The 23,710-nt window shown below is 52.0% G+C and overlaps 1 protein-coding gene across 1 annotated transcript in view; it reads left to right on the forward strand.

The window, feature by feature from the left end:
* kcnh3 (potassium voltage-gated channel, subfamily H (eag-related), member 3) overlaps positions 1-23,710 on the forward strand; it is a 1,447,071-nt gene that overhangs the window by 934,936 nt on the left and 488,425 nt on the right. Inside the window, exon 6 of the mRNA XM_072479207.1 lies at positions 17,080-17,237. Within this exon, the coding sequence (XP_072335308.1) occupies positions 17,080-17,237 (158 nt within the window). The remainder of the gene's footprint in view (positions 1-17,079; positions 17,238-23,710) is intronic.

Consider the following 23,710-nt stretch of genomic DNA (forward strand, 5'->3'; position numbering starts at 1 on the left):
AGACTCAGGGCAGGATTCTCAGTTCCGGAGACTCAGGGCAGGATTCTCAGTTCCGGAGACTCAGGGCAGGATTCTCAGTTTCGGAGACTCAGGGCAGGATTCTCAGTTTCGGAGACTCAGGGCAGGATTCTCAGTTTCGGAGACGCAGGGCAGGATTCTCAGTTTCAGAGGCTCAGGGCAGGATTCTCAGTTTCGGAGACGCAGGGCAGGATTCTCAGTTTCGGAGACTCAGTGCAGGATTCTCAGTTTCGGAGACGCAGGGCAGGATTCTCAGTTTCGGAGACTCAGGGCAGGATTCTCAGTTTCGGAGACTCAGGGCAGGATTCTCAGTTTCGGAGACTCAGGGCAGGATTCTCAGTTTCGGAGACTCAGGGCAGGATTCTCAGTTTCGGAGACTCAGGGCAGGATTCTCAGTTTCGGAGACTCAGGGCAGGATTCTCAGTTTCGGAGACTCAGGGCAGGATTCTCAGTTCCGGAGACTCAGGGCTGGATTCTCAGTTTCGGAGAGGCAGGGCTGGATTCTCAGTTTCGGAGACTCAGGGCTGGATTCTCAGTTCCGGAGACTCAGGGCAAGATTCTCAGTTTCGGAGACTCAGGGCAGGATTCTCAGTTTCGGAGACTCAGGGCAGGATTCTCAGTTTCGGAGACTCAGGGCAGAATTCTCAGTTTCGGAGACTCAGGGCAGGATTCTCAGCTTCGGAGACTCAGGGTAGGATTCTCAGTTTCGGAGACTCAGGGCAGGATTCTCAGTTTCGGAGACGCAGGGCAGGATTCTCAGTTTCGGAGACTCAGGGCAGGATTCTCAGTTTCGGAGACTCAGGGCAGGATTCTCAGTTCCGGAGACTCAGGGCAGGATTCTCAGTTTCGGAGACTCAGGGTAGGATTCTCAATTTCGGAGACTCAGGGCAGGATTCTCAGTTTCGGAGACTCAGGGCAGGATTCTCAGTTTCGGAGACTCAGGGCAGGATTCTCAGTTTCAGAGACTCAGGGCAGGATTCTCAGTTTCGGAGACTCAGGGCAGGATTCTCAGTTTCGGAGACTCAGGGCAGGATTCTCAGTTTCGGAGACTCAGGGCAGGATTCTCAGTTTGGGAGACTCAGGGCAGGATTCTCAGTTTCGGAGACTCAGGGCAGGATTCTCAGTTTCGGAGACTCAGGGCAGGATTCTCAGTTTTGGAGACTCAGGGCAGGATTCTCAGTTTCGGAGACGCAGGGCAGGATTCTCAGTTTCGGAGACTCAGGGCAGGATTCTCAGTTTCGGAGACGCAGGGCAGGATTCTCAGTTTCGGAGACTCAGGGCAGGATTCTCAGTTTCGGAGACTCAGGGCAGGATTCTCAGTTCCGGAGACGCAGGGCAGGATTCTCAGTTTCGGAGACGCAGGGCAGGATTCTCAGTTTCGGAGACTCAGGGCAGGATTCTCAGTTTCGGAGACTCAGGGCAGGATTCTCAGTTTCGGAGACGCAGGGCAGGATTCTCAGTTCCGGAGACTCAGGGCAGGATTCTCAGTTTCGGAGACGCAGGGCAGGATTCTCAGTTTCGGAGACTCAGGGCAGGATTCTCAGTTTCGGAGACTCAGGGCAGGATTCTCAGTTTCGGAGACTCAGGGGAGGATTGTCAGTTTCGGAGACTCAGGGCAGGATTCTCAGTTTCGGAGACTCAGGGCAGGATTCTCAGTTTCGGAGACGCAAGGCAGGATTCTCAGTTTCGGAGACTCAGGGCAGGATTCTCAGTTTCGGAGACTCAGGGCAGGATTCTCAGTTCCGGAGACTCAGGGCAGGATTCTCAGTTTCGGAGGCGCAGCGAAGGATTCTCAGTTTCGGAGACTCAGGGCAGGATTCTCAGTTTCGGAGACTCAGGGCAGGATTCTCAGTTTCGGAGACTCAGGTCAGGATTCTCAGTTTCGGAGACTCAGGGCAGGATTCTCAGTTCCGGAGACTCAGGGCAGGATTCTCAGTTTCGGAGACTCAGGGCAGGATTCTCAGTTTCGGAGACTCATTGCAGGATTCTCAGTTTCGGAGACGCAGGGCAGGATTCTCAGTTTCGGAGACTCAGGGCAGGATTCTCAGTTTCGGAGACTCAGGGCAGGATTCTCACTTCCGGAGACTCAGGGCTGGATTCTCGGTTTCGGAGACGCAGGGCTGGATTCTCAGTTTCAGAGACTCAGGGCAGGATTCTCAGTTCCGGAGACTCAGGGCAGGATTCTCAGTTTCGGAGACTCAGGGCAGGATTCTCAGTTTCCGAGACTCAGGGTGTGATTCTCAGTTTCGGAGACTCAGGGCAGGATTCTCAGTTTCGGAGACTCAGGGCAGGATTGTCAGTTTCGGAGACGCAGGGCAGGATTCTCAGTTTCGGAGACTCAGGGCTGGATTCTCAGTTTCGGAGACTCAGGGCAGGATTCTCAGTTTCGGAGACTCAGGGCAGGATTCTCAGTTTCGGAGACTCAGGGCAGGATTCTCAGTTTCGGAGACTCAGGGCAGGATTCTCAGTTTCGGAGACGCAGGGCAGGATTCTCAGTTTCGGAGACGCAGGGCTGGATTCTCAGTTTCGGAGACGCAGGGCAGGATTCTCAGTTTCGGAGACTCAGGGCAGGATTCTCAGTTTCGGAGACTCAGGGCAGGATTCTCAGTTCCGGAGACTCAGGGCAGGATTCTCAGTTTCGGAGACTCAGGGCAGGATTCTCAGTTTCGGAGACTCAGGGCAGGATTCTCAGTTTCGGAGACTCAGGGCAGGATTCTCAGTTTCGGAGACTCAGGGCAGGATTCTCAGTTTCGGAGACTCAGGGCAGGATTCTCAGTTTCGGAGACGCAGGGCAGGATTCTCAGTTTCGGAGACTCAGGGCAGGATTCTCAGTTTCGGAGACGCAGGGCAGGATTCTCAGTTTCGGAGACTCAGGGCAGGATTCTCAGTTTCGGAGACTCAGGGCAGGATTCTCAGTTTCGCAGACTCAGGGCAGGATTCTCAGTTTCGGAGACTCAGGGCAGGATTCTCAGTTTCGGAGACTCAGGGCAGGATTCTCAGTTTCGGAGACTCAGGGCAGGATTCTCAGTTTCGGAGACTCAGGGCAAGATTCTCAGTTTCGGAGACTCAGGGCAGGATTCTCAGTTTCGGAGACTCAGGGCAGGATTCTCAGTTTCGGAGACTCAGGGCAGGATTCTCAGTTTCGGAGACTCAGGGCTGGATTCTTAGTTTCGGAGACTCAGGGCAGGATTCTCAGTTTCGGAGACTCAGGGCAGGATTCTCAGTTCCGGAGACTCAGGGCAGGATTCTCAGTTTCGGAGACGCAGGGCAGGATTCTCAGTTCCGGAGACTCAGGGCAGGATTCTCAGTTTCGGAGACTCAGGGCAGGATTCTCAGTTTTGGAGACGCAGGGCAGGATTCTCAGTTCCGGAGACTCAGGGCAGGATTCTCAGTTTCGGAGACTCAGGGCAGGATTCTCAGTTTCGGAGACTCAGGGCAGGATTCTCAGTTTCGGAGACTCAGGGCAGGATTCTCAGTTTCGGAGACGCAGGGCAGGATTCTCAGTTCCGGAGACTCAGGGCAGGATTCTCAGTTTCGGAGACTCAAGGCAGGATTCTCAGTTTCGGAGACTCAGGGCAGGATTCTCAGTTTCGGAGACTCAGGGCAGGATTCTCAGTTTCGGAGACTCAGGGCAGGATTCTCAGTTTCGGAGACTCAGGGCAGGATTCTCAGTTTCAGAGACTCAGGGCAGGATTCTCAGTTTCGGAGACTCAGGGCAGGATTCTCAGTTTCGGAGACTCAGGGCAGGATTCTCAGTTTCGGAGACTCAGGGCAGGATTCTCAGTTTCGGAGACTCAGGGCAGGATTCTCAGTTTCGGAGACTCAGGGCAGGATTCTCAGTTTCGGAGACTCAGGGCAGGATTCTCAGTTTCGGAGACTCAGGGCAGGATTCTCAGTTTCGGAGACTCAGGGCAGGATTCTCAGTTTCGGAGACGCAGGGCAGGATTCTCAGTTTCGGAGACGCAGGGCAGGATTCTCAGTTTCAGAGACTCAGGGCAGGATTCTCAGTTTCGGAGACTCAGGGCAGGATTCTCAGTTTCGGAGACTCAGGGCAGGATTCTCAGTTTCGGAGACTCAGGGCAGGATTCTCAGTTTCGGAGACGCAGGGCAGGATTCTCAGTTTTGGAGACTCAGGGCAGGATTCTCAGTTTCGGAGACTCAGGGCAGGATTCTCAGTTTCGGAGACTCAGGGCAGGATTCTCAGTTCCGGAGACTCAGGGCAGGATTCTCAGTTTCGGAGACTCAGGGCAAGATTCTCAGTTTCGGAGACTCAGGGCAGGATTTTCAGTTTCGGAGACTCAGGGCAGGATTCTCAATTTCGGAGACTCAGGGCAGGATTCTCAGTTTCAGAGACTCAGGGCAGGATTCTCAGTTTCGGAGACTCAGGGCAGGATTCTCAGTTTCGGAGACTCAGGGCAGGATTCTCAGTTTCGGAGACGCAGGGCAGGATTCTCAGTTTCGGAGAGTCAGGGCAGGATTCTCAGTTTCGGAGACTCAGGGCAGGATTCTCAGTTTCGGAGACTCAGGGCAGGATTCTCAGTTTCGGAGACTCAGGGCAGGATTCTCAGTTTCGGAGACGCAGGGCAGGATTCTCAGTTCCGGAGACTCAGGGCAGGATTCTCAGTTTCGGAGACTCAGGGCAGGATTCTCAGTTTCGGAGACGCAGGGCAGGATTCTCAGTTTCGGAGACTCAGGGCAGGATTCTCAGTTTCGGAGACTCAGGGCAGGATTCTCAGTTTCGGAGACTCAGGGCAGGATTCTCAGTTTCGGAGACTCAGGGCAGGATTCTCAGTTTCGGAGACTCAGGGCAGGATTCTCAGTTTCGGAGACTCAGGGCAGGATTCTCAGTTTCGGAGACTCAGGGCAGGATTCTCAGTTTCGGAGACTCAGGGCAGGATTCTCAGTTTCGGAGACTCAGGGCAGGATTCTCAGTTTCGGAGACTCAGGGCAGGATTCTCAGTTTCGGAGACTCAGGGCAGGATTCTCAGTTTCGGAGACGCAGGGCAGGATTCTCAGTTTTGGAGACTCAGGGCTGGATTCTCAGTTCCGGAGACTCAGGGCAGGATTCTCAGTTTCGGAGACTCAGGGCAGGATTCTCAGTTTCGGAGACTCATGGCAGGATTCTCAGTTTCGGAGACTCAGGGCAGGATTCTCAGTTTCGGAGACTCAGGGCAGGATTCTCAGTTTCGGAGACTCAGGGCAGGATTCTCAGTTTCGGAGACTCAGGGCAGGATTCTCAGTTTCGGAGACGCAGGGCAGGATTCTCAGTTTCGGAGACTCAGGGCAGGATTCTCAGTTTCGGAGACTCAGGGCAGGATTCTCAGTTTCAGAGACTCAGGGCAGGATTCTCAGTTTCGGAGACTCAGGGCAGGATTCTCAGTTTCGGAGACGCAGGGCAGGATTCTCAGTTTCGGAGACTCAGGGCAGGATTCTCAGTTTCGGAGACGCAGGGCAGGATTCTCAGTTTCGGAGAGTCAGGGCAGGATTCTCAGTTTCGGAGACTCAGGGCAGGATTCTCAGTTTCGGAGACTCAGGGCAGGATTCTCAGTTTCGGAGACTCAGGGCAGGATTCTCAGTTTCGGAGACGCAGGGCAGGATTCTCAGTTCCGGAGACTCAGGGCAGGATTCTCAGTTTCGGAGACTCAGGGCAGGATTCTCAGTTTCGGAGACTCAGGGCAGGATTCTCAGTTTCGGAGACTCAGGGCAGGATTCTCAGTTTCGGAGACGCAGGGCAGGATTCTCAGTTTCGGAGACTCAGGGCAGGATTCTCAGTTTCGGAGACTCAGGGCAGGATTCTCAGTTTCGGAGACTCAGGGCAGGATTCTCAGTTTCGGAGACTCAGGGCAGGATTCTCAGTTTCGGAGACTCAGGGCAGAATTCTCAGTTTCGGAGACGCAGGGCAGGATTCTCAGTTTCGGAGACTCAGGGCAGGATTCTCAGTTTCGGAGACTCAGGGCAGGATTCTCAGTTTCGGAGACTCAGGGCAGGATTCTCAGTTTCGGAGACTCAGGGCAGGATTCTCAGTTTCGGAGATTCAGGGCAGGATTCTCAGTTTCGGAGACTCAGGGCAGGTTTCTCAATTTCGGAGACTCAGGGCAGGATTCTCAGTTTCAGAGACTCAGGGCAGGATTCTCAGTTTCGGAGACTCAGGGCAGGATTCTCAGTTTCGGAGACTCAGGGCAGGATTCTCAGTTTCGGAGACTCAGGGCAGGATTCTCAGTTTCGGAGACTCAGGGCAGGATTCTCAGTTTCGGAGACTCAGGGCAGGATTCTCAGTTTCGGAGACTCAGGGCAGGATTCTCAGTTTCGGAGACTCAGGGCAGGATTCTCAGTTTCGGAGACTCAGGGCAGGATTCTCAGTTTCGGAGACTCAGGGCAGGATTCTCAGTTTCGGAGACTCAGGGCAGGATTCTCAGTTTCGGAGACTCAGGGCAGGATTCTCAGTTTCGGAGACTCAGGGCAGGATTCTCAGTTGCAGAGACTCAGGGCAGGATTGTCAGTTTCGGCGACTCAGGGCAGGATTCTCAGTTTCGGAGACTCAGGGCAGGATTCTCAGTTTCGGAGACTCAGGGCAGGATTCTCAGTTTCGGAGACTCAGGGCAGGATTCTCAGTTTCGGAGACTCAGGGCGGGATTCTCAGTTTCGGAGACTCAGGGCAGGATTCTCAGTTTCGGAGACTCAGGGCAGGATTCTCAGTTTCGGAGACTCAGGGCAGGATTCTCCGATTTTGAGGCTATTTCTGGAGGAAATATCTAGTTTTACAATGAAAAAGTCGGCGCCACCCCCGCACCGATGCTCAGCCCGGTGGGGGGGGGGGGGCTAACAGCGGCGGTGGATAAAACTCCCGGCGGTCCCTACATAAACAGCCGGAGAATTGCCAGGGACCGGTGGCCGCGCATGCGCACGGCGCCGACCTGCAGCGATCTCACTGTACAACATGGCGCCGGCCACGCGCGGACCCGGCCAGCCAAATAGTGTCCCCCTGGATGCCCCCTCGCCACCCCTGCCCCCCCCCCCCCCACCAGTCCCCCGCAAACCTCTCCGAAGCCCCCCCCTGCCAGCAGCACGCCCCCCCCCCCCCACCCCCGACTGTGGCGGCACTGGACACAGTCCGCAGCCGCCACACCGGGTTTCCAAAAACTCACACCACACGCAACCCGCGCAGTCGTGAACTCGGCGTATTGGGGGAAGAGCATCTGTGGAGGGCCTCATGGCGACGCGCTGACTCTATCGCAATGGCGTGCAGCACACTCCTAGATGACGGCGATTTGGAGGGGGAGGAGCATTCGAAAAACGGCGCTGACTCCGATTCGGTTCCATACGGTGATTCTCCATCTGATCGCCGGATACGATTTCGGCGTCGGGTAACAGAGAATCCCGCCCTAAGTGTGACGCTAATGCAGAATCCATGGACATTCACGACTGAAAAACCAGTGCCCCACCAGATTCCGCTACTGTTAAGGGGCTAGCACCAACGCCACATGGAACACAATCAATTCTAATGGGAACCGCTGCCGGATTCGCCGGTTTCACAATTGACACCCAAAGGCTGACAAGCTGCAGCCACATGTACACACTGCACCCCCCATACACACACTCCCAGCCAACAAGATGGCAGCAAGGAGAGCAGCCCCAACGTCGAGCTGGAGACGCTCTTGGACGCAGTGCAGGAGCGGTGGATGACCCTATACCGAGGCCTGGGGAGGAGGCTGCCAGCAGCCGCCGTTCACTGTGCCAGGGCGCAGGTGGCAGAGGCCGTGTGCGCCATGGACAACGTTATCCGGACGGGCCGGCAGTGCCGGAAAAGACTGCATGACCTCCTCAGGGCAGCCAGGGTAAGTAGGCAGCAGTGTGCCCCTGGCACTAACCCCGTGCCACACACCCGTAGCACTAACCCCCCCCCCCACCCACGGCATCGCATGCATACCCATACTGGCAGCCATGGCCGGGTGACCTGGCCACAGAGGTCATCACCTACATACCCACTGGGCTGCATGCGTCGGCTTGTCTAAAACTAGTCCTTTTATGTGTTCCCCCATCCCCACAGGAGAAGGCCGCCCTCAACTGTCAGGAGCGGGAAAAGACAGGAGGGAGACCGCCGGACCTGCGGCCCCTCACCGCGGCAGAGCAGAGGGCCCTGGACGCGGTTGGCCGACTGGAGGAAAGAGAGGTCGTGAAGGTGGAGCATGGCCGCGGGAGAGGAAATGAGACACTGCTGAGTTGCAGTTCCCTGTGATACGTTAGTCAGCACAACCTCCCCACCACAACACAACTGCCACCCTTCCAACTTCTTCCATCGGGCAGGAGATACAGAAGTCTGAGAACACGCACGAACAGACTCAAAAACAGCTTCTTCCCCACTTTCACCAGACTCCTAAATGACCCTCTTATGGACTGACCTCATTAACACTACACCCTGTATGCTTCATCCGATGCCAGTGCTTATGTAGTTACATTGTATATGTTGTGTTGCCCTATTATATATTTTCTTTTATTCCCTTTTCTTCTCATGTACTTAATGATCTGTTGAGCTGCTCACAGAAAAATACTTTTCACTGTACCTTGGTACACGTGACAATAAACAAACCCAATCCAATCCAATCCCCACCGTCACCCCATACTATCTTCACCCCACACTATTCTCACCCCCACACCATCCTCACCCCCACACCACGATCACACCACCCATGACCCCCCACCCCCACCAGCCCGCGGTTTAATCATGCGTCTTGTCTTGTGTCTTGCAGCACCTGTTGCAGATGGGGTGGATCCATCTGGCGCCCCCAGCCCCCAGCCAGTGTCACAGCCAAAGACCTCCTGTGATCCGAGCAGCGAAGAGTAGCAGCTCGGACACCAGCCCTCACCCGAGACTCAGGACACGCCGAAGCTCGGGTCGGTGGATGACGCAGATTTCCCGTCACAGCTGTCTCCAACACCCTCCACCATCCCAGAGACACTCACCTCATTAGGGCACTTCCGTGAAGAGGCTCCTGGGACACTCCCTGGCGCGCACCACACAGCTGCTCCGGTACAGCAGGTGGAGGTAGGAACACCCAAGGGGGTGGACGGTCAGAGGGCAGGATGGCCCGAGGAACCAGCTGCCATCCAGATGTGTCTCGGGCTTCTGGAACAGACAGTCCAATCGATTGTGGAGATGCAGTCGCAGAGCCAGGGCTACATAAGGGGTTGTCGGCGAGCATCCAGCACCTGCGGCCACAGTTGGAGGAGTCCAACTACATGCGGCAGGAGCAGGTGGTGCCGGTCATGCGTTCTACCCAGGCCAACACCGCACGGGTGGAAACATTGGGGGTGACGGTTTCGTTTATGGATAAGCATTCCCAAGACCTGTGGCATTCTGTGCAGGACCATGTCCCAGAGCCACCTGGAAATCGCAGCAGTGCTCCTGAGCGTGGCAGTCACAGAAGGCCATGGCTGGAAATGTCGGCGGCATTGCTCAGGCACTGGCCAGACATGGAGGGAGGTCCCAGTCCCAGAGCGAGATGGAGCAGTCAATGGCTGATGTGACACAAATCCAGAAAGTGATGGCACAGTCGCAGTATGATGTGGCGCAATCCCAGATGGCGATGGTCCACTCCCTGTGCTCCATGGTCGTGAGCATGCAGACCAAGGTCGAGACCAGAGCGGGCCTCCAGGACTGGCAGCGGCAGATGGCGGGGGAGTCTCAGGGAATAGCTCCGCTCATACCCCTGCCCCATGGATTAGCCCAGGGGCCATCGGCCACGCCGAAGGAGAAGGGGATGGGGCCCGTGCCGATGACTCCCGCAGGGGAAGTGCCTGAAGCCGGCAGCACCTCAAACCCCCCCCCCCTCCCCCTCCTGTCCCTGCCGCATCTGGTGGGCAGCGGGCAGAACAGCGTGGCACCACATGACCTGGGACACCCGAGCAGCAACCGGGCCCGGTCGCCCCAGAAGACGCCTGTCAACAGGGATCCATGTCGCAGGGCGGGAATCACAGCTGGCCGCCTCCACCCCTGCTGTACCGTCTGGGCATCGACCTAGATGTAGCGGTATGGCCTGGAAGGCCAAAAAAGTAGCCACCAGTTACGCTGGCACGGGTGCAGGGTACAGTTTAGTTATAGGGGCTAGGGCACAAACCTCTATATATTTGTTCACAATAAACACCTGTTACCACTGTTACCTGCCTCGGTTCTCTGTCTGATGGGTGTGAAGAGTGGGCTGGGCTAGGCTGGCTGGTGGGGGAGGAAATGTGTGGACGTTGGGAGGGCGTGGGGAATGGGCGGACCCTGTCGGTGGCCTGTTATATGGCCCCCTCTCCCCCCCGCGAGCATCCCACCACCACCATCCCAGGGATCCAATGGGACCGTGTGATGGAATGACCAGTTCACATGCAGGGATCACTCTGGTGAACGGTGCAAAGTGCTACCGTGGGCAGGGGTCAGACATTGTCATACGATGTGGAGCACCAGAGCTCACCGCAGAGCGGGTTGGCATCACCCTACATCCTATGGACCAGACCCGCTGTTACTGCCAAACCAGGGCCACCACTCCGTAATGCGGCAGGTATGTATCACGGAGGGGGTTGCAGGCGTGGGGTGGCCGAGGGTGGAGTGGGGGAGGAGGAAGTGAGGGGGGGCGTGAGGTTGCAATGAGGTGTCCGTGCCCCTGCCCAGCCCACCCCCTCTACCAACCCCCCCCCCCTCCCCCCCCCTCCCTAGTCGGTGAACCTGAAGGCGCTCAGAGTGTCCCGTCCGTGTTGGCCCAGGTGCACACATCATGTGGTCTCCCGTGCCTGCCTCGGCTCCATGTTCTGCTCACCAGCACCCTCCTCCGCATCCTCCTCATCTAAGACGAGGCATGGCCTTCATCCTCCTCCTCCAGCACGTCACCCCCCGCTACACAATGTTGTTGAGGGCCGCCACTATGTAGGTGACCCTCGCAGCATCATACTGGAGGGCCCCTCCAGAGTGGTTCAGGCACCTGAACCGCATCTTCAGGAGGCCGAAGCACCGCTCGATCACACTCCTACTCGCTGAATGGGCGCATTGTAGCGGGACTCTACGTCAGTCTGTGGCCTCCAGATAGGCGTCAGCAGCCACGACCACAGCGGATGATCCCTGTCACCCAGGAGCCAACCCCCCCCCCCCCCCCAGCCGCGACGGGGGGTGGGGGGCATCTCGAACATGTCAGGAATCGTCGAGTGTGCCAGGACGAAGGCGTCATGCACACTATGCACACTGTCCGGGTGTCAGGCGCAGATGTGCATGATGCACAGCTGATGGTCACATATCAGCTGCACGTTCATCGAGTGGAATCCCTTTTGGTTTGTGTAGAGCGGCCTGTCATCAGCCGGTGCTCGAAGGGAGACATTCATCCCGTCGATTACCCCCTGGACCCGGGGCATCCCGTTGATGGGGCTGAATCCCGCTGCTCAGGCATCCTGGTGGGCTCAGTCCACATTGAAGTGGGTGTATTGATCCGCCTGGGCATATAGGGCCTCCGTGACAACATGGATGCACCTGTGTACCGAGGTCTGTGAGATCCTGGACAGGTCCCCACTCGGCACCCAGAAGGACCCTGTCGCGTACAAGTTCAGGGCGACCATCACCTTGACGGCCAGGGGAGCGGGTGTCCTCGCCCATACCTCCGCAGTGCCAGGTGTGCCATCATCTGACAGATATGTCGCACAGTCTCAGCTGGAGTCTACGACAGTATGCCCAGTCTAGCAGGTCCTCGACTGATAGGTGCCGGTACACAGGATGTCTCACGCTGCGCATCTTTGGAACCTCCTCTCCCTCGGCCTGTGGGACAGCTGGCTCTCCAACCTGGGAGGCTGCCACCTGCCTCTCTGCTGAATGCAAGCTCCGCTGCTGCAACACCCTCCTCCTCCTCAAGCAGCGCCCGCTTGTACAGCCGCAGGGTATTCCCCAGGTCTGCAACGACCAGCAGGAAGGCCACCATTGCTGCTGGTATTCCAATATCCATTGTCTGCAGGGGGTGAAAGGTCGACCTATTAGCGCGGTGCCTCCCCACCTCAGCGAGCACGGCCAGTGTCCGGGCCGGCAGCCCGTAATCGCTCCTCTCCGGGTACTATCTCCTCTCTCCCTCAGCAGCCACCATGCGGTTTCACGATTTTTAAAAACACAAATGAATCGCTCCATCGGGAACTCGGCCCATTGGAGGCGGAGAATCACGGAAGCCCAGGAGAATACAGCTAATGTCATGCAAACGGTGTCCACTGTACGTGCGTTCCGGTACACATTGACACTGCTGCTGAGGTGATGGAGAATTGCGATTTTTGTCAAATCGACACCCGCCACATTTTGCCGTCGGAACCGATTCACCACCCAATCGCCTTTCCCGATTTCGCCGTCAGCCAACGGAGAATCCCGCCCACAATCTCTGCACCATATCCTACCATCAAGGGACAGAAGTTCCTTCCCTTCTGTTCCTTCACCTCTTCATGTTCTAAGTTTTAAGAGCCCCTCTCATAGCTTCTACTGAGATTTTAAAAAGTTCTAACACCAACGTATACGTGTCCTTCTTAATAGCAGGTTGATAAATTAATTGTTAATTGTTTGGATTTTTAAAATTCTTTCATGGGATGTGGATGTTGCTAGCAATGTCAGCATTTGTTACCCATTTCTAATTGCCCTTGAGAAGGTGATGGTGAGCTGATTTCTGAACCGATGCAGTACTTGTGGTGAAGGTGCACACACAGTGCTGTTAGGAACGGAATTCTGAGATTTTGACCCAGCAACAGGGAACAACCAGCAATATAGTTGCAAATCAGCATTTAACGTGGAGGAAACTTGCAAGTGGTGGTGTTCTTCTGTGTTGTCTTGCCCTTGCTTGTCTAGGTGGTAGAGATCATCGGTTGAAAGGTGTTGTCAAAGAAGCCTTGGCGAGTTTCTGCAGTGCATTTTTTATATCGTAAACACTGCTGCCACTGTGAGTTGGTGGTAAAGGGAGTGAATGATTAAGGTGGTGGATGGGATGCCGATCAGTTGAGCTGTTTTGACCTGGATGGTGTTGGACTTCTTGTGTGTTGTTGGAGCCTCATTCATTCATCCAAGTGGACTGTAGTCCATCATATCTGTGTCTTACAGATGGTGCAAAGGCTTGGAGGAGTCAGGAGGTGGGTTACTAGCCTCACAATTCTCAGTCTCTGACCTACTCTTGTAACCACTGAACTGGTTGGTCCAGCTCAGTTTCTGGTTAATGGTAAACTCTAGGGTGTTGATGGTGGGTGATACAGAAATAGTAATGCAATAAATATGAAGGGGAGATAGTTAGATTCTCTCTTGTTGGAGATGGTCATTGCCTTACACAGTGTGAATGTCTCAGATAGGCGCTTCTGTGGACGTGAAAGAGACTCCAGGATGGTATGTTGCCTCCCTGGTGCCAGGGTCCAGGATGTCTCTGAACGGGTAGAGGGCATCCTGAAGGGGGAGGACAAACAGGCAGAGGTCATTGTACATATTGGTACTAACGACATAGGCAGGAAGGGGCATGAGGTCCTGCAGCAGGAGTTCAGGGAGCTAGGCAGAAAGTTAAAAGACAGGGGGCGTCATTCTCCGACCCCCCCGCCGGGTCGGAGAATGGCCGTAGGCCGCCGTGAATCCCGCCCCCGCCCCCGCCGAAGTCTCCGGTACCGGAGATTGGGCGGGGGCGGGAATCGGGCCGCGCCGGTTGGCGGGACCCCCCGCTGGATTCTCCGGCCCGGATGGGCCGAAGTCCCGCCCAGACATTGCCTGGTCCCGCCGACGTAAATCAAACCTGGTATTTACTGGCGGGACCAGGCGGCGTGGGCGGGCTCCGGGGTCCTGGGGGGGGGGCGCGGGGCGATCTGACCCCGGGGGTGCCCCCACGGTGGCCTGGCCCGCGATCGGGGCCCACCGATCCGCGGGCGGGCCTGTGCCGTGGGGGCACTCTTTCCCTTCCGCCTCCGCTACGGCCTCCACCATGGCGGAGGCGGAAGAGACTCTCCCCACTGCGCATGCACGGGAAACTGACAGCGGCCGCTGACGCTTCCGCGCATGCGCCGCATTTCCGCGCCAGCTGGCGGAGCAACAAACGCCATTTCCGCCAGCTGGCGGGGCGGAAATCCCTCCGGCGTCGGCCTAGCCCCTCAATGTTGGGGCTAGGCCGCCAAAGATGCGGAGCATTCCGCACCTTTGGGCCGGCGCGATGCCCGTCTGATTGGCGCCGTGTTTGGCGCCAGTCGGCGGACATCGCGCCGTTGGGGGAGAATTTCGCCCAGAACCTCTAGGGTTGTAATCTCGGGATTACTCCCTGTGCCACGTGCCATGGAGGCTAGAAATAGGAAGATAGAGCAGCTAAACACGTGGCTAAACAGCTGGTGTAGGAGGGAGGGTTTCCGTTATCTGGACCACTAGGAGCTCTTCCGGGGCAGGTGTGACCTATATAAGAAGGATGGGTTGCATCTAAACTGGAGAGGCATAAATATCCTGGCCGCGAGGTTTGCTAGTGTCACACGGGAGGGTTTAAACTAGTATGGCAGGAGGGTGGGCACGGGAGCAATAGGTCAGAAGGTGAGAGCATTGAGGGAGAACTGGGGAATAGGGACAGAATGTTGTCAGGGCCTATAGTCTTTGCAGTATCCAGTGCCTTCCACAGTCACAATTAAAAAGTACTTTATTGGCTGTAAAACATTTTGGGATGCGTTGACCTTTTAACCCCATTCACTCCATCACCAAGATCTATTTCCATCTCTGTAACATTGTTCATCTCAGCCCATGGATCAGCTTATCTACTGCTGAAGCCCTCATTCATGCTTTTGTTTCCTCTAAACCTGACCAGTGCTCTTCTGGCCAGCCTCCCATCTTCCACACAACTCGGGCTCATCCAAAACTCTTAATGCTTTATCTTGTGTCCGAAAGATGTGTTGGTTAGGTGGATTGGCCATACTAAATTGCTCCTTAGTGTCGAACGATCAGGTGAGATAATGGGGTTATAGCAATGGGGCGGGAGAGTGGGGTACACTTTCAGAGGCCGGTGCAAACCCAATAGGCTGAAAGGCCTCCTTCTGCACTGTAGGGATTCTATAATTGCAACGGCTCACAGATTGCACACCTCGATTTTAAAATCCTCATCCTTGTCTTCAAATCTCTCCATAACCTCTCCCCATCACTGGGCTGGATACTCCGATTTTGAGGCTTTGTCCCCACACGGCGTGGGAACGGTGGCATTTTACGACAGAAAAAATGGCTTAAAATGGCCACCGATCCTCCGTTTGGCTGGGGGCTGGCATCAAGACAGCGTAGAACACCCGGCTCTAGCTGCCGATGTGGCCCAGATAATTGCCGCGCCGTGTAACATAGCTCCAGACGCTCGCGGACCCGGCCTGCGAAATAGTGCGCCCACCTTGGCCGGCTCACGTGCCCCAGACCACCACCCAACAGTGCCCCCAACCCCTGATGAAGTCCCCCCTGACCGTGGATTGGTCCTTCCCCGACTGTAGCGACGCTGGGCTGAGTCCACATCCACCATGCTGAGTTCCCGACGGATGAGACCACACGTGACCGACATCGTCGGGAACTCGGCTGGTCGGGTGCAGAGCATCGGGGGGGTGGGCCTCAGGCAATGTCCTGAGGCCATCGATACGCCGCTTTGGAGGGGGCGGAGCATCGCAAAAGTGGTGCCACCCCCGATTTGGTTGTGAACGGGGATTCTCCGGCCGATCGCCAAACGCGATTTCGGAGTCAGCGACCGGAAATTCCCGCCCCCTTTCTCTGTGCTATCCTCCAGTCCCACAACCCCCAAACTCTCTGCACTCATCCAATTCTAACTTCTTGCAGATCCCCAATTTTTATTGTTCTTTCATTGACAGCAGTGCCTTTAGTAGCCTAGAATCTCAGCTCTAGACTTTCTTCCCTAAACTTTCTACCTCTCTTTTGTCCTTTAAAGCTGCACCTTAAAACCAACCTCTTTCAACAAGCTTATGTTCAACTGTTCTAACATATCTTTCTGTGCCTCAGTCTCAAATTTTGTTAGCGAGCGATTCTGTGAAGCATCATATGATGATTTTACTTTATTGAAGGTGCTGTACAATTGCAAGTTGTTGCTGCAGCTGAACTGAAAATTTCGAAGAAACTAACACATCAGGAATAATTTTCCAACTTTCCAGCTTTACACACTTGCTGCACTCCATTTTCCAACTATTTTAGATGCAAGAGATATTGTGAAGCCCATGCCAAAATTTAAAACAGAGTCGTAGAATTTATAACATAGATTTATAGTATTTATAGTATAGATTTATAGTGTAGTATCGAAGTGTGGATTCTTGCAAGTCAGCAGATGGGGATGATTCAGGTTTGTCAAGAGAACTGTTGCTAGAGAATTCAATGTGAGACAAAATAATAGGAAACAGAATAAAACATGGTTTGCACCAAATGATCACACTTCTAATGTAAAATTCTCTTTAGAAGGAAGTTACTAGTAGATACTTAGTATGCTGTGTTTACAGTAAGATGTTGCTTTCTGAACTGTACAATAAAGGAAGCAGTGCTGGAGCCTCCAGAGATAACTCCTCACATAGGTTTTCAGCAAATTACTGGAGACAATTCACTGCAGGATAAACTACAAATGACTGCCGTTGATAGTTCTGGTTGCTGCTGGTTACTGCTGTTCCTGAATGCAGGACAGAGCACTCAATGCACCAAATGGGAGCTTCTGATCACTCTCAAGGGTGGATTATCTAAACCCTTGGGCATGGCAAAGTTCTTTACATGCTGTGCAGGGATGAGGGTTTTTTGAAGGCGTTTGAGGTACCTTGCTAAGGGCAAGTCTCTTGTGTTTGCTGCTCACTGAATAAAATACAAGGATGACACAACCAGGGCTCCATGTTGGTGCAATTTCTTTGGATATGTGCTCTCAACCATACTCGCTGATGAAATAATTTCTCATACTACTGACTTTGGCTAAATGGATAGCTAATTCATAGTCTGAGCTCCACACCCAAAGTATTTATTTCCCATTTCTTTGCTCTTACCGAATGAATGTCATTCCTTTCAGTGATTATTTTGAAATGAATGCTTTTACTATTATTTCTATTTTCTAGATATCACGCTGAATTTTCGGACAACATATGTCAGTAAGTCTGGACAGGTTGTCTATGATCCTCGCTCAATCTGTGTGCACTATGCAACTACCTGGTTCTTCGTGGATCTTATAGCTGCACTTCCCTTTGACCTCCTCTACGCATTCAATATCAATGTGGTGAGTCTGTCTGCATAGGAAATACTGAAATGCAGAAAGTTACTGATCATAGCATAAGCACATTAAATAATAACATTGCCTGTGCTCCGGAAGTAGTTATACCATATCTCTATTTGTTTTAGATTATGAGGCCAATTTTCGGAGTCCAGAATGAGACAACATTCTGAAATCAGCTTGAATTTAATTTAGTTTCTCATTCTGGCACCTAAAGAAGTAGAATGCTTTAGTTATTTATTTTCCTATTTCCTTTCCCTTCCCCACGTTGGTACTGCCACCTACATGAGTGACTTCCCACATGAGCAGGTAGCACTCTGACAACACAACTAATTACATAGGAACATGCAGAAATGGTGGGCAGGAAAGGACTGCAAGCCTAGCCCACACTCATGGTGCCTGCAACATTGTAACGAGACATTTCCTACTGCCTCGCTCCCTCACCCCTCTCAGAGCCCTGGGGTGTGGCAAAAAAAGGCAGGAAAAACCTAGGAACATTAACAAAGGAAGAAAAAAATCTGGAAAATTCCTCCCTAAGCCCCTCAGACAATCCAACCCAATCCATGTGATCAATTATCGTTAAGTGTGAGCTCAGCCATTACTGTTCTTTTCCGGTCTAGATAAAGAAATATCTTACCCAAAAATTGAATTATCCAAGATGTGTGAAGACCCAGTTCTTATTTTTTCAAACTAACTGCAATAACTAACTTGTGATGGAGTGGGTAGTGACTCTACCTCTGGACCAGAAGCCCTGGGTCCTAGTCCCACTTCGGGACTTGATGGTTACAGAAGGAGCATTCATAACATGGCTAAACATGGTTTCCTTGACAGCCATACTGTAGAAGGCAACGGCAAACTACTGCAGTACAATGCCAAGCATAATCAAGGACTAATCCAATGGAAGTCCATGTTACCAATAACCTCTTAGGGCATGGCACCTGAAGGAGGATGCAGCAGTCAAATACCAAGGAGACCATAGACCATAAGATATAGGAGCAGAATTAGGCCAGTCGGTGCATCAAGTCTGCTCTGCCATTCAATCATGGCTGATATTTTTCTCATCCCCATTCTTCTGCCTTCTCCCCATAACCCTGATCCCCCATTAATCAAGAACCTATCTATCTCTGTCTTAAAGACCCTCAGTGATTTGGCCTGCACAGCCTTCTGCGGCAGAGTTCCACAGATTCACCACCCTCTGGCTGAAGAAATTCCTTCTCATCTCTGTTTTAAAGGATCGTCCCTTTAGTCTGAGATTGTGTCCTCTGGTTCTAGATTTTCCTGCAAGTGGAAACATCCTCTCCACGTCCACTCTATCCAGGCCTCGCAGTATCCTGTAAGATTCAATAAGATCCCTCCTCATCCTTCGAAACTCCAACGAGTACAGACCCAGAGTTCTCACCCGCTCCTCATACGACAAGTTCTTCATTCCAGGGATCATTCTTGTGAACCTCCTCTGGACCCTTTCCAAGGCCAGCACATCCTTCCTTAGATACAGGGCGTAAAACTGCTCACAATACTCCAAATGGGGTCTGGCCTGAGCCGTATACAGCCTCAGAAGTACATCCCTGGTCCTGTAATCAAGCCCTCTTGACATGAATGCTAACATTGCATTTGCCTTCTTAACTGCTGACTGAATCTGCACATGAACCTCAAGAGAATCGTGAACAAAGACTCCCAAGTCCCTTTGTGCTTCTGATTTCCTAAGCATGTCCCTATTTAGAAAACGGTCTAGGTCTAAATTTCTCCTTCCAAAGTGCATAATCTCACACAATCCACATTGTATTTCATTTGCCACTTCACTGCTCACTCTCCTAGCTTGACCAAATCCTTCTGCAGCCCCCTTGCTTCCTTAATACTGCCTGTCCCTCTACAGATCTTTGTATCACCTACAAACTTAGCAACAGTGCCTTCAGTTCCTTCTTCCAGATCATTAATGTATATTATGAAAAGTTGTGGTCCCAGCACAGACCACTGAGGCACACCACTAGTCACCTGCTGCCATCCTGAAAAAGACCCCTTTATCCCCACTCTCTGCCTTCTGCCAGTCAGCCAATCCTCTATCCTTGCTGGGATCTTACCTTAACACCATGTGCTCTTAACATATTTAACAGTCTCCTATGCAGCACCTTGTCAAAGGCCTTCTGGAAATCTAAATAAATCATGTCCACTGGTTTTCCTTTGTCTAACTTCCTTGTTACCTCCTCAAAGAACTCTAACAGATTTGTCAGGCATGACCTCCCTTGACAAAGCCGTGCTGACTCAGTCCTATTTTACCATGCAATTCCAAGTACTTTGCGGGAGGTGACAGTGATGGAGTGTTTGGATGCTGAAGTTAGGTTAGGTTTGGAAAAGTGGAAGTAAATTTGCTACTGTCCTTGTCTCATTCAAAACCTCAAAACTGGCAGCATAGGAGGTGTTAATGAAAGGGCAGGGTGTTAGGAGTAGTGCATGTTGAAACTGAATTGATTGTGAACCATCAGACACTCCTGCCTGACTGGAAGCATAGAGACTTTATGCAGTGTCTGTCCAGTACCAGCACAGCAACATGTGAATTCCAGAACAGAGATAGATGCAGTCAATGAGACAACACTATCAGAGAACCATGATCATGAAAATAAGTTACCAGGTATAAGAATCGGCATTCACATGCTTTCAGTGAATCAATTAAAACACTAAAGGAGGGACAGTCAAACATAGACAGAACATAACACATTTTAAATATGTAAATAAGAATAAATGCATCTTCATATCTTCAGAGTCCTGTGTTTGAATAGATTTTAGTTTCAATTAAGAGGCAACCTAACTTGGTCCCATCTCTTTTCTGGCATTCTTAGATGAAAAATGTGATATTTAATCCTAGGAAATTTGCCTGGTATGTTGCTGTGACATAATTCTGCTTCATTCTCCTGCTTTTATCTTCCAAAATCAACTTCCCTTGTCCAACATATTGGGCGAGATTCTCCGACCCTCCGCCGAGTCGGAGAATCGCCGGGGGCTGGCGTGAATCCCACCCCCGCCGGTTGCCGAATTCTCTGGCACTGGATATTCGGCAGGGGCGGGAATCGCGCCGCGCCGGTTGGCAGGCCCGCCCCGGCGATTCTCCGGTTCGGATAGGCCGAAGTCCCGCTGCTAGAATGCCTGTCCCGCCGGCGTGGATTAAACCACCTCTCTTACCAGCGGGACAAGGCGGCGCGGGCGGGCTCCGGGGTCCTGGGGGGGGCGCGGGGCGATCTGGCCCCGGGGGGTGCCCCCACGGTGGCCTGGCCCGCGATCGGGGCCCACCGATCTGTGGGCTGGCCTGTGCCGTGGGGGCACTCTTTTCCTTCCGCCTTTGCCACGGTCTCCACCATGGCGGAGGCGGAAGAGACCCCCTCCACTGCGCATGCGCGGGGATGCCGTGAGCGGCCGCTGACACTCCCACGCATGCGCCGCCCGGCAAAGTCGGGGCGCCAAAGGCCTTTCCCGCCAGCTGGTGAGGTGGAAATCAGTCCGGCGCCGGCCTAGCCCCTCAAGGTTAGGGCTCGGCCACTCAAGATGCGGAGGATTCCGCACCTTTGGGGCAGCGCGATGCCGGACTGATTTGCGGCGTTTCTGGCGCCGGTCAGCGGACATCGCGCCGATTACGGAGAATTTCGCCCATTATAATTAATTGGTTGACCAATTAACCTTAGATCAGGCTAATTATTTTTCAGATGTGATTAATGATATAATTTGTGAAAGAGGATTAATCCAGCTCCATTTCTTCTGCTGAACTGTTCAAATATTGTACATGTTTAATGTTCCAGGCTAATCAAAGGATACCAACCAATTTCATCCCTTTGCTTTGTAGGGTAGGATTTTAGTGGTCCCAGGGAAAGATGGGATGGAGTGGGAGGAGACAGCATATAGAATTCTGGGCTTTATTAATGGGGGCATAGACTACAAGAGCAAGGAGGTTTTGCTGAATTTATACAAGACACTAACTAGTTAGACCTCAGCTGGAATATTGTGTACAGTTATGGATACCACACTATAATAATAATCTTTACTGTCACAAGTAGGCTTATATTAACACTGCAATGAAGTTACTGTGAAAAGCCCGAGTTGCCACATTCTGGCGGCTGTTCGGGTACACAGAGCGAGAATTCAGAATGTACAAATGACCTAATAGCACATCTTTCAGGACTTGTGGGAGGAAACCGGAGCTCCCGAAGGAAACCCATGCAGACACAGGGAGAACGTGCAGACTCCGCACAGAGAGTGACCCAAGCCAGGAATCAAACCTGGGACCCTGGCGCTGTGAAGCAACAGTGCTACCCACTGTAGGAAGGATGTGAATGCATTGGAGTGAATGCAGACGAGAATGGTTCCAGAGATAAGAAACTTCAGTTATGTGGATAGTGTAGTGATATGCATCTTTGTATATACACAAGGGGTTAATGTAAATACACTACAACGAAGTAACCACAAGAGGGAGCACCAGAGATGTACATATACACAGACAACCAGGAAGTCAGGCTCTCTCTTCACAGGAACGGCAGCTGGTGAGCAGGACACAGTCAGGCAGTTCAGATGTAACATAGTATAAGCGCTGGAGAGAGAACAAACTCATAGAAATAAAACATCTTCTTTAACTGTAAGACTACGAGCTTTATTCAGACACAAGGAATAATACATGATACCAGGTGACTTCAGAACGCATACTAGAAAAGTTACACAAGATGCAGACTAAGCAAGATCAAAAACAGAAGATAACCCGAACGTGGGGAGACTTCGCTGAGTCGATAAAACTCGTTGGAACTCCACCGCAGCTAAAAACAACCAATAATTTAAGTCATAGATGGAAAATCTTTAAACAAACGTTCAAACTGTATATTGTAGCTAATGAGTTGAGCGCGGCCTCAGAAGAAAGGAAAATAGCACTTCTCCTTGCAGGACATGAAGCTAGAGAAATCTATAACTACTTTACTTACTTGAAAGGTGAAGACAACATCAAATTAGAAGTAATACTTTTAAAAATTGAAGATTACTGTAACACCAGTAACAATGAAGTTAAAATGGCGTCTTAGCAAATTTTAAACTGCTCGGGGAATAAAAGACGCAAATCTGGGTCTGCGCATGCGCAGGCAACCGCAACCGTGCATGCAAAATTGAAAAAAGACATTTTTGATTCAGATTGTTCTGCGCATGCGCAAGCCGTGCATGCGCAGTTGAACAAAAAGAGTGCACAGCTCGAAAAGTGATCTACGCATGCGCAGTTTACGAAAAAGCGCACAGTAAAGGAAAATCGATTTGCTCATGCGCAATCGAGTCCTACACTTTACGTCATGAACGACATGACGTCAGAGGCCCCGGACCATGCCCACTTAAAGGGGAAATGCCCGAAAACTGAAAAAAAGTGTTTTATAGCTACAAAACACGATTTATTTTACCTCGAAACACAGAACAATGCCTGAACGTCTACCAGCAATTGAAAATAACCTCCGCAGCACCCTGGAACAAGCAGCTTGCACCACCCAAAGTGAAGAGCACAATGACAAATCCGAAACCAAAGAAGATGATTTGTTCGTTGAACATGAAGAGCACGATGACAAATCCGAAACAAAAGAAGATGATTTGTTTATCGAAGAATACTACTGAGTTATTTGGATATGATGATCATAAACGCATCAGCGCCATGGTTGAAAAGCTCAACACGACTCTACTCATGGTAGATGAATCCAATACCATGATGCAATGGCGATCGTCGATACATTGGATGACAGCAACCTGTCAAATACCCAAGAAGAAAACGATGCCACACAGCCAGTACTGAACGACTACGTTGAGAGAGCACAGATCGATTCCACAGCGAGACCACTGCATGACTCCACACAGAGAGCGATGAAAGACTCCACAGAGAGAGCAATCAAGCCTCCACAGAGATCTTGTTGACAGACTCCACAATGGAAGCAACTCAAGACTCCATAGCGAAGTCCATGTATGAACAAGACCATGAAGGTTTATCAACCTTATCTGAGCAACCAGCCAGACTATGAAAGTCTACCAAGCTCATGTGAACAAAAAAAAAGACGATGAAAGTCTACCCAGCTTATTTGAGCCACCAGAAGAAGACTATGAAAGTCTTCCCAGCTAATTTAACCAACAAGAAGACACTGAATGTCTACCCACTGTATGTGAGACAAGTGACAAAGAAATCACAATTCCCATACAAGATGTGCAGGATCACAGCGAGACTGACAGATCTCAGCTCGTATGTACAGAAGCACTCAACAATCAAAGTGAGACTACTCTTGAGTCCAGTGAGACCACATCAATTAAAACCTCATCTACTCTAACCTATCCACAAGAAAATTAAATCTTGAAGATTTTGACTCCAGAAGAGGAGCATCAAGAAAACAAAGATGATTCAAGTGAACCTGAAATGACTCCAAAAGAGGAGCACCAAAAAATCAATGATGATTCAAGTGACCCTGACATGACTCCAAAAGAGGAGCACC

Source organism: Scyliorhinus torazame, chromosome 2, assembly GCF_047496885.1.
Source record: "Scyliorhinus torazame isolate Kashiwa2021f chromosome 2, sScyTor2.1, whole genome shotgun sequence".
Classification (NCBI taxonomy): Eukaryota; Metazoa; Chordata; class Chondrichthyes; order Carcharhiniformes; family Scyliorhinidae; genus Scyliorhinus; species Scyliorhinus torazame.